Consider the following 15,746-nt stretch of genomic DNA (forward strand, 5'->3'; position numbering starts at 1 on the left):
AAAGAAGGCAAGTAGCTCGATTAAATGAATCTCATCTGAGTAGTAAACATAAAAACCTTGTTTACCAACATTTCTAAACAACCAATCAAAATGAAAGCCGTGACAGTGCCTGTCCCGGATTGGTCCTCTTCAGCTAAAGTCCCACCCCCCATGATGCTACAACCAATGGCTACAAAGTAGCCCCTCCCCTCCCCGCTCTCTGCGGTTCAGCTCACCATCAAATACACACGCAGAGCACGCGGGCAGGAGCTGCAGGGGGAAAACACCGCCAGGTTTTCCCTTCAAACACCCTCCTGTTGCTCCCACGCAGGGTGAATAAGGTCAGTCACTCGACGAGCATGAAACAGCTGGGTCTATAAACAGGTGCCACTTCCTCTCTGCCGAATGCGGAGCTCTCCTGCCGTTCTCCTCCTGACATGAAAACACACCGCCAGCTTCCTGCGCCTGAGCAGCCGGGATGGTTAAATGTCCTGTTTAATGGTCGAGGTATGTACAACTATAGAATGTTCTGTTATTGGGAAGGTTCTGCTGAAACCTCATAGACGATATAACTGTCACACTTTAATGACCTGTGAAGTCTCTCCAGTCACATGAGGAAACTTTAGTCTATGAGGAAGCATTGTAATAACATATTAATATAATAATATATTTTTAAGCTTATATATTAACACCAATTACCTTTTTAAAGGATGTATTTGACAGTTAAGATTAGCTTAATTTTCTGACAGGGTGCAGCAGGTTCTGTTTATTCTTAATGTTATTATTGCAATGGGTCACTTCAGTTTACAGCAGTCTACCTGCAGCAGGGATACTGCAGAAAACATGCAAACAGATGGTGAACGCCTTATAGAACAAAAAGGATTCGCTCTTTGTGTTTATATTATAGAGTACATGGTGCAAACATTAACTAAGACATAAATAGACATGTTTATGAAATAGGAAAACAAGATTAGAAATGTTATGATTCTCTGATTTTGAGATACGGAGGACTTTTTCACACAATTTTCTCTTCACCATTCAAATAAATCTCTCACTGTTACATATTAGCTGACAATTGTAGTTTTTTTTCCCATTAAAACATGTATTTCACAATGTGGTGTGTCCTTTTTATTAGATGATAAAAAGTTGGTTAAAGGATAGAATATTTCTGACATTTCCATATGGGTACAGATATTTATTTGATTTGCATTTTAACTCATACACTTCACGTGTCTTTCAGTTTAAGTGTGAGATTGTCATGCGATCATATTTCTATAACAAAGATTTATAAAACCAATATTTATTTATAGGTTTATTTTTTATCAAAAAGCAAAAATTTTCAGCTAAAATAATACTTTAGTGTAATAATATGATATTTTATAAGAAATATAGAGATAAGAAAGCCCCCATAACAAGTTGTTATATTGTAATTCTGTCATAAGCACGTGGGGAGGATGTCACTGCGTCTGGATTACCTCCATCCACCCATTTCCTGCCTGCCAGTAAACAGTGCGTTCGCTCACATGCATATCCTCCTGTTCAAGGTACATGTGTCTTCCTCTGTAGGGCTGAGACTGCAGATAACAGACAATTTGTTGAGTGTTTATCAGGCCAGTGAGTTTATCAGGCTCCAGTCTAAATGTGTCCCAAGGCTATTTTAGCTGAAACCGCCCCAAAATGATGCCAGATTTAAAATTCAATGTATTTAATTAGGATTTTATTTAATTGTGAAACGCCCTACTGCCAGGTTGTGAAGTAAACATTTGAATGGGTTGTAAATCAATTCACCCATCCATTGTCTTCTGCTTATTTGAGATCAGGTTACAGGGGGAACCCGTGACATTCCTCTCCCCAACGTCATGAGACATTTCCAGGCCAGACGGAGAAATATATAGTCCCTCAGCACATCTTTGGGCTCCTCTTACCGGAACTGGCCTGGAAGTTTCCAGGGGTTATCTGATCAGGAAGTCAGCTTTCCTATCCATGATGCTGCCACTACCTTGTTGAATAGTGGAGTTATATAGCGCTGGGTGATGTGCAGTGTTAGTTTTCAGCCCTAAAAAGTGTTTTTCAGTCTTCAGAAACTGCGTTTATATTTAAAAAAAAAAACTATGTGTGGGGTCTATAAACAACAGCTTCTTCTCCACTATAAAAGTCAGATATGTGGAGTGCATCACTAATATTTAACCAATCAACAGATTATCCCACTTGAGCTTTGATTGGTAAAGGTAGACCGCCGTGTTTTCATAACTTGGCTTTTTTCCAACTCTTCACATTTTTGAGATGATTGGACTGAAAGAATTCAAAAGCCCACTAATTATTGAAATTATTTTGCTTAAGGCAGTTAGCTTCCCAGAGTGCTGGTTATCTCAAACATACCTAAACTGTCTAATGGTATACTGAATACAATGGTTCGTTCCGTGTGTAAATGATTATGTTTTCTCTGTTCTGTTATCAGTATTTGCTAAAGACAAGGAAAAACAAAAAGCACGATCTTGTGACCTGAAGTTGATACAAACACACCTCTGATAGTGAATGACTAAAAAAAGCCCACTGTCCAAGAGGCTGAGCCATGTGGAAGCATGTGATTAATTTGCAGATCATTGCAGTGTGTGGCACTGTGCCGCTTGACCCACTTTTTCCAGTGTCACTGTACCAAACACAGACATGTTGATACTGGGACAGCAGATGCCAGGGTCACTTAGTGCCTCAGTTACTCTGGTTTGAAACTTATTTTAAATTAAAACAAACAGGTTTGAAATTTAGAACATGTATTTGCATAAACCCGTGTTGGATCACTTATAGATCTTAGCCTGATTAGAGGACGTCATAAGTTACAGTTAAACTACTTAAATCACTAAAGTTTTTAAGCTATTACTTGGGTATGAATAAATAAGATTAAAGCATTAATGGAACAGCCTCTGGGATACGTTGTCCTTGTTTTCCAGGCATCACATGAGTGTGAGAAAGCTCAGTGGCTCTTCTCATGACTTTTAGCTTCACAGTTTATTCATTCATAAGGGTCACTGTTGATCTCTCAGTGCAGTGTGAATTTTTAGCTAAACCAATACTAATACAGAAACGTTTTTTCCCCCCTTTCTGTTTCTCTCTTTGCCACAGAGGTGTGGAGGTGTCTCATTTAAATGGTTGGAGCAGAATGTCATACAGTTTCGCATGCTGGGTAAGAACATTTAATGCTCCAGAACTGCTCTGTGTAAAAAGTGAGAGATGTGTAGCGTTACAGAAAATCAGACAAAACCAAAAAAAAACCTACATGGAAAGCAAACTGCTACAAATATGGTAAAAAAAACACAAATCGAAAAAAAAAAAAAAAAAAAAAAGAGCTCACACCAGAAACAGTAGTGCAGCAGTCCACTAGGGGGAGTCAAACATCTAGTTAGATGGGTGGTGTTCTGTCAGATAAGCATACCCGGTCAGACCGGCATACCCACAGTCAGTCCATTTAGTTTTGTATGAAAAATAGACTTTAAACTACCTCGACGGGCGTGTATCCCTTCAGTCATGTACAAAAAAAAAACTATTTAATTAGTTACGTTTCGGTGTTTTATATTCGTATGCCAATCTGACCATATATTTTTTTTTTTTGTACATTACTAAAGGGATAAACGCCTGTCAAGTTAGTTTAAAGTCTATTTTTCTTAGAAAACTAAAGGAGCAAAAGAAAAATATGACGTTTTGCGCATGCGTATTGAGTATGGGTATGCTGGTATGAGAGAACAGCGGCTCCTAAATATTGTAGGAGGTTTATGGCCCAATTCCAAACCTTCCCCTGAGCACTAATCCTCAATTTGTCTTCTCACTGAGGGTCCACCACATTAAGTGTCATCCCAAACCACATAGGGGGAAGGGCCAGTGGTATGTCCGCTGCAAGCTCGCTGGACTTGGTGATGGAATGTAAATTCTGCTGGTTTGCTGCATCTTCGTCATACTGACAGAAAATCAAATGTTAGTTCATGAAAAAAAAGTAATTCCAAAATGAGTGGTGGCCTAAAGGTTAGAGCAGTGCGCTTAAAGGTGCGGTAGGAGATCTTGGAAAAATCGGGTTCCAGCAGCCTGTATTTTTCAAAATACACAACCATTGTGGAAGCTCATTGGTAGAAATCTCTTATGAAAGAAAGAAAAACACTTGAAATAGATTCACAATTTGTCCTACCGAGGGGTGAAACATTTATTTACAATTTGAATTCCTAGAGCTGTCATAAACACTTCATAAGTTCAGTGCTACATCATCAGACATCTCAGTTTCCCCCCAAATATGGCCCTCTATTTGAGCCCTATTTATACCTTTCTGAATCATGATGTGTGTGAGTGTGTGAAATATATGTGTGTCTGTTTTGTTTCCGTTTGCCTCTGGACGGAACTCGGAACCAGTTTTTGGACCTTAATGTTGAGCGGGAACGGGGAGGGTTTACAGTACAGCACTTCAAGTATTAATAGATTTTCTAACCTTTAATATGTTAATTTCAAGACATATTAAGTTGTAAATATATTAATTAATACATTTCTTATAAAGTGACCCATAGTTTTCCCTCTTTTACACACATTTGAACAAGGAGACAACAGTTTGCTTATATTTTCAGCTTTTCTTTCCAAAGTTCACCTCCAAAAATCACAGAAACATTGACAGCATTGGCATAACAACAGAAACAGCATAACTAAAACCAAACACTTCCTAATAGAAATTGTCTGACCAGATCATATTTCTTGTGCACATTATTTGTATTTTCTTTTTTAAGAAAGTTTTGTCATTGTTTGTCTTGTAGTATTTGCTGATGAATTTGGTCCCACACATTACTGAATTACTCAAAACGCATCCAAATTATAAGTACGTGCAAAAATTCGACTCTTTTTGCAACAGGTTTCCTGCAGACCTTTCTTATCAAATGTCTGGACTTGGATGCATAGAGAGAGTCCAGTTATCCATGGGATTTTTAGGTTTATTGCCGTATTAATCTATGCTTTAACATAACTGTAATCTAATTATCTGCTGTTAAATTCACCAAATAATCAGTTTATTTATGTTTATAGAAACATAATCGGACAAATATTTTACACCCCAGACAGACATTTAGACATTAAACATACTACATATAGCAAACAGACAGACAAAGAACATAGACGGACGCATGCCGGCTTCTAACATGGTTTTGTTTATAATATAGTCCTGTTTCTGTATCATGCCTCTCATTGAATTGAACCATTGTTTGTCAACTGCAACATTCAAACCACAGGGATGTGAATATTTTAACAAGTCAAAGGCGGTCTTGATGGCGATGTTGGGATATAGGAGTTAACAGCCTGAGCAGCAACGCTTGTGGTTGCTAACAAAAGTCTTGTAGGAAACCAAGCATAAACATACCCAAACAAGCAAAACATATACCGACAAAACATGTTTTTTCCCCCCAAAGCATTACATTGACAGTATGGGCTTTGATGGTCAAAGCCATGTTTGTTTGAATATACGGTAATTACTTATCAGAGCCGTGGAGTGAAGCCAGAATAGCGGCAGGGGTGGAGGGGCTTAAAAAGTCCTTGCTTTGTAGGTGTCGAGCTGGGTAGTTGCTGGCTGATCGTGTCGTCATAACCTACAAAAAAACACACAGGAATCACAATTTGTACCGTATAGAGCTACTAGAGAGTAACTCGCAGACCGACTATGGCTTCGAACTAGGTAATGTGACTGAGTTGACCTGACGTCACTGGTCCTCGCGCCTGCACAAGCATTTGGGGGGTCGATTCGTTCATGTGTCAGGGTACGTGCAAAGTGGGGAGGGAGAAGCGTTGATGTGATTGACTTGTCGGGAACCACGTGACGTGTTAAGATGCACAAGTGAATTTCTCCAGTGTGAAATCAATAAAGTTTGATTGTGATTAATTAGTTTTTTGACTGTACAGTTGTTTTAAGAAAGGGGCAACTGTTTAATGTTGTGTTAACCTGCACCATAAAGCTACAGCCACACACATGGGGTGTCATTGACTGCTTTCCTTTTCTGTTGAAGGAAAGAAATTGTTCCATTCCCGTTTATACCTCCCCTCCCCCCAATCAAGGCGCCTTCCACAGCTGCGAGGGAGACTTCATTGCGAGTGACCCTTTAAAGTTAAGGGTTAGTGGTTATGGAGCGGTTTGGGATTTGGCCTACGTCTCTTGTTTTAAAAAAAAGGAAAACATCTTTGCAACTTTCTGCTCATTCTGTTAATGTCTTTGTTGGATCTGTCTGACATGGTGTTCGGCTCCCCCTAGTGGTCTGGTGTGCTCATGTTTAATTTTTGGATCCGAGAGAATTTTATTCCTTTGATGGTATTTATATTCTGTGGTTGCACGTTTTCTTCTTTGTATTTTAGTGAGAAAATAATAAAGAATTGAGCAGTGTACTGAATAGTAAAGATAAATTGTAAATGTTAGCCTTCACAGTTCTTTACATTAAGTGTAAAAGATATATCTATTTTTCAGTTATTATATGTTTTTAGTTTAAAAATGATGTTTTCCTTTCTGTAAGGATTTTAACATTATTTTCAAGGAAACAAACATAAAGAGAACATACTTTTTTATTTTACATAAATGTAGATTTTCTTCTATGAAAATAAAATCTATTGGTTTTGTTGCTGTCATCCAATTTTGCTTAGCTGGACTTACAGTAGGACAAAATGGCTCCTAGGGTTGTAAAAGTGGTCGAACCCTTCCTTAGGAAATCTTGTTTGCATTGCAAGGGGTACATTAAATATTTAATTTCTTAGGTTGTAAATTAAAATAGGGCACTGATCTGTTTTGCTTTGTGAGGACCATAGTTATATATGATTATAAGGGAGTTACTCAGAGGAGCTCCAGTTTTATAAATGCAGGTTTATAATCTGATTTATTTATTATATATTTTGATTCTTTACAAACTTCCAGGAAACATACCTATGTTGTTTGTTTTTTTGTTTGTTTTTTGGGATGGAAAGCATTTTTTAAATAAAAATGTAATGCTCAAATTAAAAGATGAAGTAAAATAGTCTTAATTTAAATTATGGTACATTATAATTTTGGACAATCTTCAGTACTTTTGAGTCATGTTACAAAAAAATTCCCAAAATGGGTACACAAGTAAAAAAAAAGGTTGGGAAACACCGATCTACACCACCCTTAAGATCCCTCTTAAAGCATTTTCTTGAAGTCCCTGGAGTCTTTTGTGCTTATAAAGTAGAACAAAAGCTGCATTGTATTAGTGACTTTAAAGACTGCAACGATTTCTCAAGATCAGATTAGCAACAAAACAAATGTGAATAGAAGTGGGGACAGCTTTTTATCATACTTACAGTTTTGGATGCTGAGCTGCCTGGCTGCTCAGTTTTGATTCAACGTTTTGCTACCTCTCTTCAGGCTAGGTTAGTAAGACAGCCTGGTGTAGGTGTGTACCTCATGCCTAAAGTCATGAATAAGAGGAAAGTTTTGACTGTTTCTGCTCCACCACAACAGAATCAGATAGTTAAATTTTATTTTTCTTGCTAAGTTCTACAAGAGCTTTCCGGTTGCACATTCATGTAAGTTAAGAGTGTCTAAACCAAGAATCATCTAAAAAATGCAGTAAGCTTATTTCACTTTTCTATGCATCTGTCTTTAATGAAGTGATGCTTACATTTTCACTTACATATCCAATATTTTACTATAAAGAGTGCAGTTAATTCACTTCAACCAATCCTACTGTATTGTCTCTGTAAAGTGCCTTTAGATGCCATGTGCTGTGAAGTGGCAATATATAAATAAACTGAATTGAATTACAGAAGCAGCGTTTCCTCATGCCATTTCTTATCGTCAGCTTCTTGCTGTTGATGTGTGATGTTCAAGGCCGTTCGGAAAGACTAAGTGTCTGCATGTCAGTGAGTGTGTTGGTATGTTTTTGCACTGCATTCTTTAAGCTTTTATTTATTTAAACTAGAGGTAGACTAAGCATCGGTTGGCTAATATTCTGGTATTGCATCAGACGATGCATGTATCCATTTTACCGGTTCATTAGTGTATTAGGCAGCCATGTATTCAGATCCATTTGCTATCCATCCTAATTTTTTATTTTTTTTTTGGTGACAAATCTTTCTTTTTTATTTAAATTGAGACTTGTCCACATTTGTTGTGATTGTGTTATTTCTGTCAGGTAAATGGCAGTAGAAAAAGCAGTATCGGCTTCAGAAATCGTATCCTAGAGATTGGCAGATGTCAAAATAATCAGCATGGACTTATAAAAGCTGTGTTGGTTGTTTCCTGTTTCTGTCATTTTGCTTACAAGTCGGTCAATTTCTGGCCAGGCTTCTGTTGCCAGTTATTCAAGGAGACCAAGTCAAGCTCAACAAAACCAGTCGCTGAACCCTTGTTTTTTTTTTTTTTTTTTCTTCATTGATTGATTTCAAGCCATTTATTTATTTATTTTATACACACACTGAGTGTTTAACTAAACTCATATTATTCTGCATTTCTCAGATCCCCGAGGCTGGGTTACTGGGTTGCAGAATTTTAAGCAGCACCAAACCAATCCCATAAAATGTCTCTTCTAATAGTTTATTCTCCACCTGTGCTCATTTTACAGCAGAATACGTTCTGTGTTTAAAAGGAGTCTGTTCTGTAAATTTTAACTATTGGATATAAGGAAGATTTTTTTTTTGTTAGGTTTTTGTGTCACTAATGGGCTTTTAATTTTCGGTAGCTGAACAGCAAAAGGGGGGGAGAGAAAAGAGGATAACAAGCAGTGAATACTTCACGACTAAGTATAAAACAGTGTAAACAGAGTTTAGTATTGTTTAAGGGGAGTAGCGGCCTAGCGGTTAGGGCATAAAGCTTTGAATCCTGAGGTTCTAAGTTCGAGCCCCAATCCCACAGACTGCAACTCTGGGTTCCTGAGCAAGACCCTTAACCCCACACAGCTCCCCGGGTGCCCCACAATGGCAGAGATAAATTTCTCCAATGTGAGATCAATACAGTTCAGTTATTATTATTATTATAATCTCTATAAGCACCTGCACTGGGTCATTTGTCCACTGAAAAAAGTTTTATTGAGACTACGAAACACTTTGTTAGAAAAATATTAATCAAACTCACCTCAGATATTTTATATAAAAGATGCTATGGTAGATTTTTCTTTATATATTTATACATTTTAATAAATATGAAAAATTCCAGCAAAAAATACCTTTGATAACATCACGCAAGGCTGAAGCCAAGGGGTCAGAGTTGATTTAGGCTGGTCTATGTTTTTTTTTTTTCTTGTGAGTATTCATCCTTATTTTATTTTTCTTATGTGTCAAGAAGTTCCTCTCTGTAAATCAAATCCAGCTTTATTATGGAGCACCGTCCAGTACCTCTTTTGTATTTGGTTGAATTCTTAATGAATGCAGCAAAATGAGTGAGCCAGACATTAGAACATGGACTTCTGCACTGCTGCCTCGCCTGTTACTCACAGTGGGAATAATTTCCAAGCAGACATGGATGCATGTCTTTGCAGTAAGAGCCTACCATATCATCCACATCTTTTGAGTAAAAACCAGACAAAATAACTGGGGGACAAAATAAAGGGGGGGAAAAAACATTACTTGGCAGCTATACTCGTTCTATTTGTGTCGTACATTTTGTGCATCTCGGCTTCATGGAAGATGTCTCTCTGAATCTGGTTTCTGAAGATGTATAAGTATAAAGTATAAAGTAAGTCATAAGGAGAGGTTATTCATGTAAGCTGAAGTAGTTTGAATTCAGACTGATGCATTTCCAAACTGGAAAAGATTGAAATCTAGATATGTAATTTTTTCTTAAAATAAGTGTATTTGATCTTGGATTGTGGAGATAAAAGACACATTTTGCCAATGGAACAAGACAATTTACATTTAAAATAAGAAAACACAATTGCATTGTCTTATTTCAAGTTCATATCTCATTTTAAGAGTTAAAAATACTAATTCCATTGGCAAACTATCTCATTTAGCTACTCAAATTAACTTTTGTGATGTCATCAAGCCAAACACACATGAAGAGACATTAGCAGGGTTATTTTCCTCTGTGCAAGTTTAAACTCTTTGTATTTCATGAAACCCAGCAGGGAAAATTCATACTACATTACCCCATTACATTTAAAGTTTTTTTATTTTAGTTTTTACATATCTATTTGTTTTAGGTTTGGAAAATAGGTGAATGAAATCCCTTTTTCTGATTTAAGTGAAATATATGCACAGAAAGTGCATAATCTGATTGAAAAATAGTTATTGAGATATACTGTTTATTTTATTAAGCATTTGGTTATATTTTGTGGTTATATTATATAATTTAATTGGGCTTCTTTTAATGTCCTGTGTTTAGTTAAGGTCATGTGAGCAGTTTTGCTTCAGGGGTGCGCATGGCAGCGCATTAGAAGTTTTAATGGAGTAGGATGAGTAAAAACAGTTTTCTGACCATTAAGGTTATTTGTAAGTTCGACTGTCACTACGGATTTATTAGATGTGATGGACCATCTCTTTGTTTTTCTTTTTGTTGTTGTAATTTTTTGTATTTGTTTTGCCTCAGTTCTTAAGAAGGGTTAACAAGTCAGAAACCTCACGTCCTGCAAGAGTGGTGAAGATAATTTTTATTGTCAGGAAAGAAATGTAGCCACTACAGAAAGACTTGATATTTTCGTAGATTAGTTTATGAAATGAAAATGTGTGTAGTAGAATTAATTTGTGACAGCCACTTATGAGACTGGCTGTCAGCCACATCGCTTAACATGTTGTTAGGAGGGCAGCATGTTAGAGGGAGAGTGTGTAAGAGAGCTCTGCGCTGAGAGAGGAGGGGCTTTTAGAGTCAACATCACAGACTGAGCGGGACCATGAATGCCAGTTCTGGACTCTCAAACTGGATAGCGGCACATTCTTTTCAGATTCTTTGGTTTAGGGCTTTAAAATTATGGATTTTTTTTGCTTGCTTTGAATCTCCTCACTGCTTCTTGTCTCTTTCTGTGACACTCTGTCCTGAATCCGGAGTTGTTTCACTCTTAGTTGACCCTCCTTTTTATTTTTGATCCCAATCTGATGCTGAGCTCTTCCTTCTTCCATGCCTCCTTGTCCCTGTCATCCTCCTTGACTCCCTCCTCTCTCTGCATCATCTATTTCTTTGTGGTGTTAATGCCACTCGTGGAGGGGCTCTGGAGTCCAGATCTTCGGATGCGGGACTCCGATCCTGGTGTCAGGGTCTGTCCAGACCAGCCTCCCGGTCCACGAATGTGGCCCCCTCCTATTTCTTGTGCTGGGCTGTCGCTGGCCCTGGAGCTTCCAGCTCTGATCCGACAGCTCAAAGAGGCTTGGAGAGCTCGCAGGGGAGGACCGCAGGGGCCAGAGAAAGGTGAAGGCAGCTGTTGGGTGGAAGAGGAACAGGAGGACGTTGGCGAGGTAAAACAGCTGAAGCTGATCAAAGGGAACAGCAGTACATATCTGGAAGGTAAAGAATAAAGCCTGTGGGAAACATGGATCTGATAAACACTGTCTATGACGCATAATTTTTATCTTTGATTTTATTTGCACTGTGTAGCACTTTGAGATTTTTCTTAATGAAAAGTGCGGTACAAAATTGGATTTATTATTATTATTATTATTATAATGTGTGTCAACTTGTGTTTAAGTAATTTCCCTCTGGGATTATTAAAGTATTTCTGATTCTGAATTAAGTGGGCAGCAGTTAGTGGATACCAAGAGCAGCTTATTGTGACCCATCAATAAATCAGATGTTATGTCTCAGATCTCTCATTTTCTCTCTCTTATACTACTTTAAAAACATATTTTTTGCAGTTTAATAAAATTTTAGATTTAATCTTTAGTTCTTGTTTGGTTTGTGCATGAAATTGAGACCTAGAGCTCCCTCTCCTGCCCCCATGCTTGAGTTCAGGTTTGCATTTTCTGAAAACTGCATCGATGTGTGTGTGACAGATTAACCCTGACAAGCGTGCCTCTGGACGCATGTTTTCAAATGACGTAGGTGGATACTCCGAGGCGATCTGACAGCTGAGGAGATGAGACAATAAATAAAGCTGCAGTATCATCTGCTAATCAACATCTATATGCTCAGAAGAATGTGGATGATTAGGTTAAAGTTTATACCTAATCTCATGATGATAAAGAGAAAAAGACAAACATTAAATATTAGATATGACAGTAAACAGCCCCACTGATAGTGACTGTATCTCAGCTGTCAATCAGAAACTATTGCTGATTAATTCTGAAATTCTGATTAATCAGAAATTCCCTTCAGTGACTCATAATATTGAGAATACAGAATTGTCTGCAAATTTTCCCCTTAGATTTAAAGAAGACTCATACAATCACACACGTATATAGTCCTGCAATTAAAGAAGTACAAAAAAGTTTTAGAGTTCCTCTGCAGGATAACTGCAGACTTTTTTGCAGACTTAAAATATCATAAACCTGGAAACAAGGATTGTTTGCAATAAAATTTGGGATCTTGAATATGGATCTTGATTGATTAACACTTTTTGTTTATATGAACTATTTTACACTACATACAATCTCTGTTAGAACATGTAGGGAAGTTCCAGCTGCTGGAACAGGGGTTGTAACTTCTCTACATGTTCTGGAGCAGATCGGACAAAGTAAAGCAGAAAGAACCTGTTGGAGTAGGTTCTAAAAATGTGTCCAGCTAACAAGTTGCAAGTAGAAAAATCAAGTATTTTGAATAAAGGAATGTAGTTTTTGGAGCTAAGAGGAATTTGATATACAGTATCTAGGAGGACACCCTATTTCCCTTTTTTTCCATTCTGTGCTGATCTAAAAAAAAAGATATTAGGTCATAGTTGGATCTAATCTTTTATTGTAAGAACGTAAAGCCATATATGTAGGAATTAGAGATCAACAGATACAGTTTATTTTAATATCGGTCTAATCAGTCTAACCATTCACGAATATGTTCTGCCGGTTTTTATGAGGGGCTGATATTGCTCTCCCTTCCTCCACTTACAGGATCAAAAATGACATAATACCAAATGTTGCTCATCATTTTAAACAAAACTAACACAAAACAGTTATGTGGGTGCAGGTGGCGCAGGGCTTAGCGCGTACGACCCATGTCTTAGCCCTCGACCGACCTGGGTTCAAATCTGACCTGTGGTCCTTTGCTGCATGTCTATCCCCCTCTCTCATACCCCCTTTCCTGTCAGTCTACTGTCAAAAAAGAAAAGAAAAAATGAGCCACTAGTGCCGTAAAAGCACAAAATAAAAGACTGTGCAAATTGATTAAAAAAATAGAGTAAAAAACAAAACAGGATCTCGGGGTATGACTGCTAAATTCGGCGAAGACATGCGTTTCGGTCAATATCGAAATAAAAAAATGAATATCAGTCGGCGGATGTATCAGTCTATCTCTAGTAGGAATGCCCTAAGATTTCCAAAAGCTTTCCATGATGGTTTACCGGAAGTTTTGCTACTATTGACTAGGGTTGTCACGATACTAAACTTTTCAACTCGATACCGATACTAAGGAAAATATTCGATACTCGATACCATTTTCGATACCAAAACAAAGACTCCAAAATTCTACAGAAATATTTTAATTAATAAATAAAATACAATAAATAAATACAATAAACAATAATAAGAACAATATTTTGAGGTTTTATGTTGTGCACAATATAAAGCAAGCTTGATGAAAAACTTATAAAATTAAAATTAAGTGTTCCTTCCTTTGCTATGCTTTGCACACATAACAATGATGCTAGCCAAACCGGTTAAGAAACAAAAATAATTCTCAGCAGCTGCACCTGTTACAAAAAAAAAGTCTGAAACTGAAAAGTGCACAGAATTATTCAATCACACAGTGTTCAGAAAGTGCATTTTCCACTATTCTGCACTTTAGATGAATGACTGTTTAGGTGCCACTGGTGGTGGCACTGTATCGATACTTTAAAAAACGAGTATTGTATCCGGATACAACGTTTCAGTATCGATACTTTTTTGAATATCGATATTTTTGACAACCCTACTATTGACTTAGACGGGAAATGTGACACATTTTCACACAATTTCTCAGATCTACCTACTGTACACAATTCCTTGATAACCACCCAAGCTTTTGCTGTTTATCCTAAGCATAGTTCCTGGCTGATGGCTGATCCTTGCAATATTTCTACAATATTATCTCATAATGATCTTTCTCATTATAGTGTCTTTTCTGTGTAGTGCACCAATACCCCTTGCACGAAAACTTTTCCCACTATGCTATGAGCCGATGTAAATCTTCGCCTAGTTTGTGTTGACCCCTGAATAAGGTAGCGGCCAAAAGACTCATCGAGAAACCAATTTAACCTCATTTTTTAAATGTATGTCCAAAATAGTGTTCATGTTTAGGGCACATTTTCGCTTCTTCAAGCACACTTTCTGATTGACTCGCATTTTCATCGTAAATGACCCAGTTCTTTGCAGCAGGAAAAACAATGACCCAGTTACTACCACGCTAAGGGAAGGGAAAGGCACAGAGAGGGCTGGCGAGACGGATTGGATCAGAATAAGGAAGAGGATGTAAACACAGGAACGATGAGAAAATGGGTTGAAAAGGGACCAGAGAAAAGAGGAGCAAAAGAGAGCAGCTGTTTGTGTAGTTGATCGAGATTGTCTGCAATCTGGAGGAGTGAACAGTTTCTATGGTGTTAACCAGATAATGTATTTTGTCTTTGTCTTCTCTGCCAATGTTCCAGATGAAGGGAAAGCCGTGCTTCCCCGTTTGCTTCTTTTTGTGCTCTAAGTAGGCCACTTGAAAATAGTGAGTCACTTTTCTGAGTATATGTTCATGTGACTGTGCATAGAAATAGGAAGTGGTGCCATTTTTTTTACTACCCACAAAGTTAAAAAAAAGTGACGCCTCAATTCTTTCAGAGGCTAAACTTTAATGGCGGGTTCTGGCAGATCCCAGCAGTTGCCACGGTGACAGCAAGCCACTGCCAGCTGCTTTTAGCTGCAGCTCAGAGGTGATGTGAACTGGCAACCTTAGGGGTAAACTACGCTCCAATTCCTGACTGCTGATCTCTAAATTATTTATTATTCCCATAGTTTCCAGACTAGAAAGATTGTGTGTGTGGTAGGGACCTCATTCTGTTTTATCTCATTTGTCCCAGGCCTCTGGTTCTGTGGACTTCTCCTCTTTACTCTAGAATTCTGTCTGTTTTTGTTCCTCATTTCCTCGTTTTATCAAAGAGCATGTTAGCTTATAAGAGCTGTTGCATAGAAGATTTTTGGTTTTTACATCAGAAATTCACAAAATTTAAAACAGTTGCTTTTAAAATCAACATGCATCACTTTTCTCTTCTTAGAACCCCACTGTTGTTTGATATATGATATTATTACCTCTTCTTTATTTCTCTGGCCATGTTTTTTACCCCCCCCCCCCATCTCTTATAGCTGATGGAACGCTGAACCCTGTTCATGCTGGTGTGTTGCTGGCAGAGAGACGAGGTTCTTTCCCACCCATTGATCTGCGGATCCTGAAAAGTAAGATTCCTCTTTGACCCCGATGTTTTAGAGAGAAATCCTAAATCGAGAGCAGAGACTTTGGTTTTGAGAGAGAGAGAAAAAAAGTTTTATTATAAAAATCCAGCTTTCAGAGAAAATGTCTTCACGGTCTGCAAAAATCAATATTTGAGAGTAAAAAAAATATTTTGAGAGAGCTTTTTTCCATTGAAAAATCATTTTCCAAATTCCAGTTTTAAAAAAAGTATTTTTTATTTATTCTATGACAAAGAATTTTTTTCCAATAC

At 37.6% G+C, this 15,746-nt stretch overlaps 1 protein-coding gene across 3 annotated transcripts in view; it reads left to right on the forward strand.

Moving 5' to 3' along the window:
- Window positions 1–205: 205 nt before the first annotated feature.
- The window catches only part of LOC119788367 (cAMP-specific 3',5'-cyclic phosphodiesterase 7B-like), a 33,549-nt gene continuing 18,008 nt past the window's right edge, over window positions 206–15,746 (forward strand). The window contains exons 1-3 of one of the 3 annotated variants that reach the window (XM_038292661.1): window positions 206–486; window positions 3,100–3,160; window positions 15,391–15,480. In XM_038292661.1, the coding sequence (XP_038148589.1) occupies window positions 466–486; window positions 3,100–3,160; window positions 15,391–15,480 (172 nt within the window). In that variant the 5' untranslated portion in view covers window positions 206–465. Of the gene's footprint in view, window positions 487–3,099; window positions 3,161–10,831; window positions 11,429–15,390; window positions 15,481–15,746 lie in introns of those variants that run through there. The other 2 variants (XM_038292662.1, XM_038292660.1) reach the window with 2 other exon arrangements.

This window comes from Cyprinodon tularosa, unplaced genomic scaffold, assembly GCF_016077235.1.
Source record: "Cyprinodon tularosa strain WSP-4 unplaced genomic scaffold, ASM1607723v1 ctg315, whole genome shotgun sequence".
NCBI lineage: Eukaryota > Metazoa > Chordata > Actinopteri > Cyprinodontiformes > Cyprinodontidae > Cyprinodon > Cyprinodon tularosa.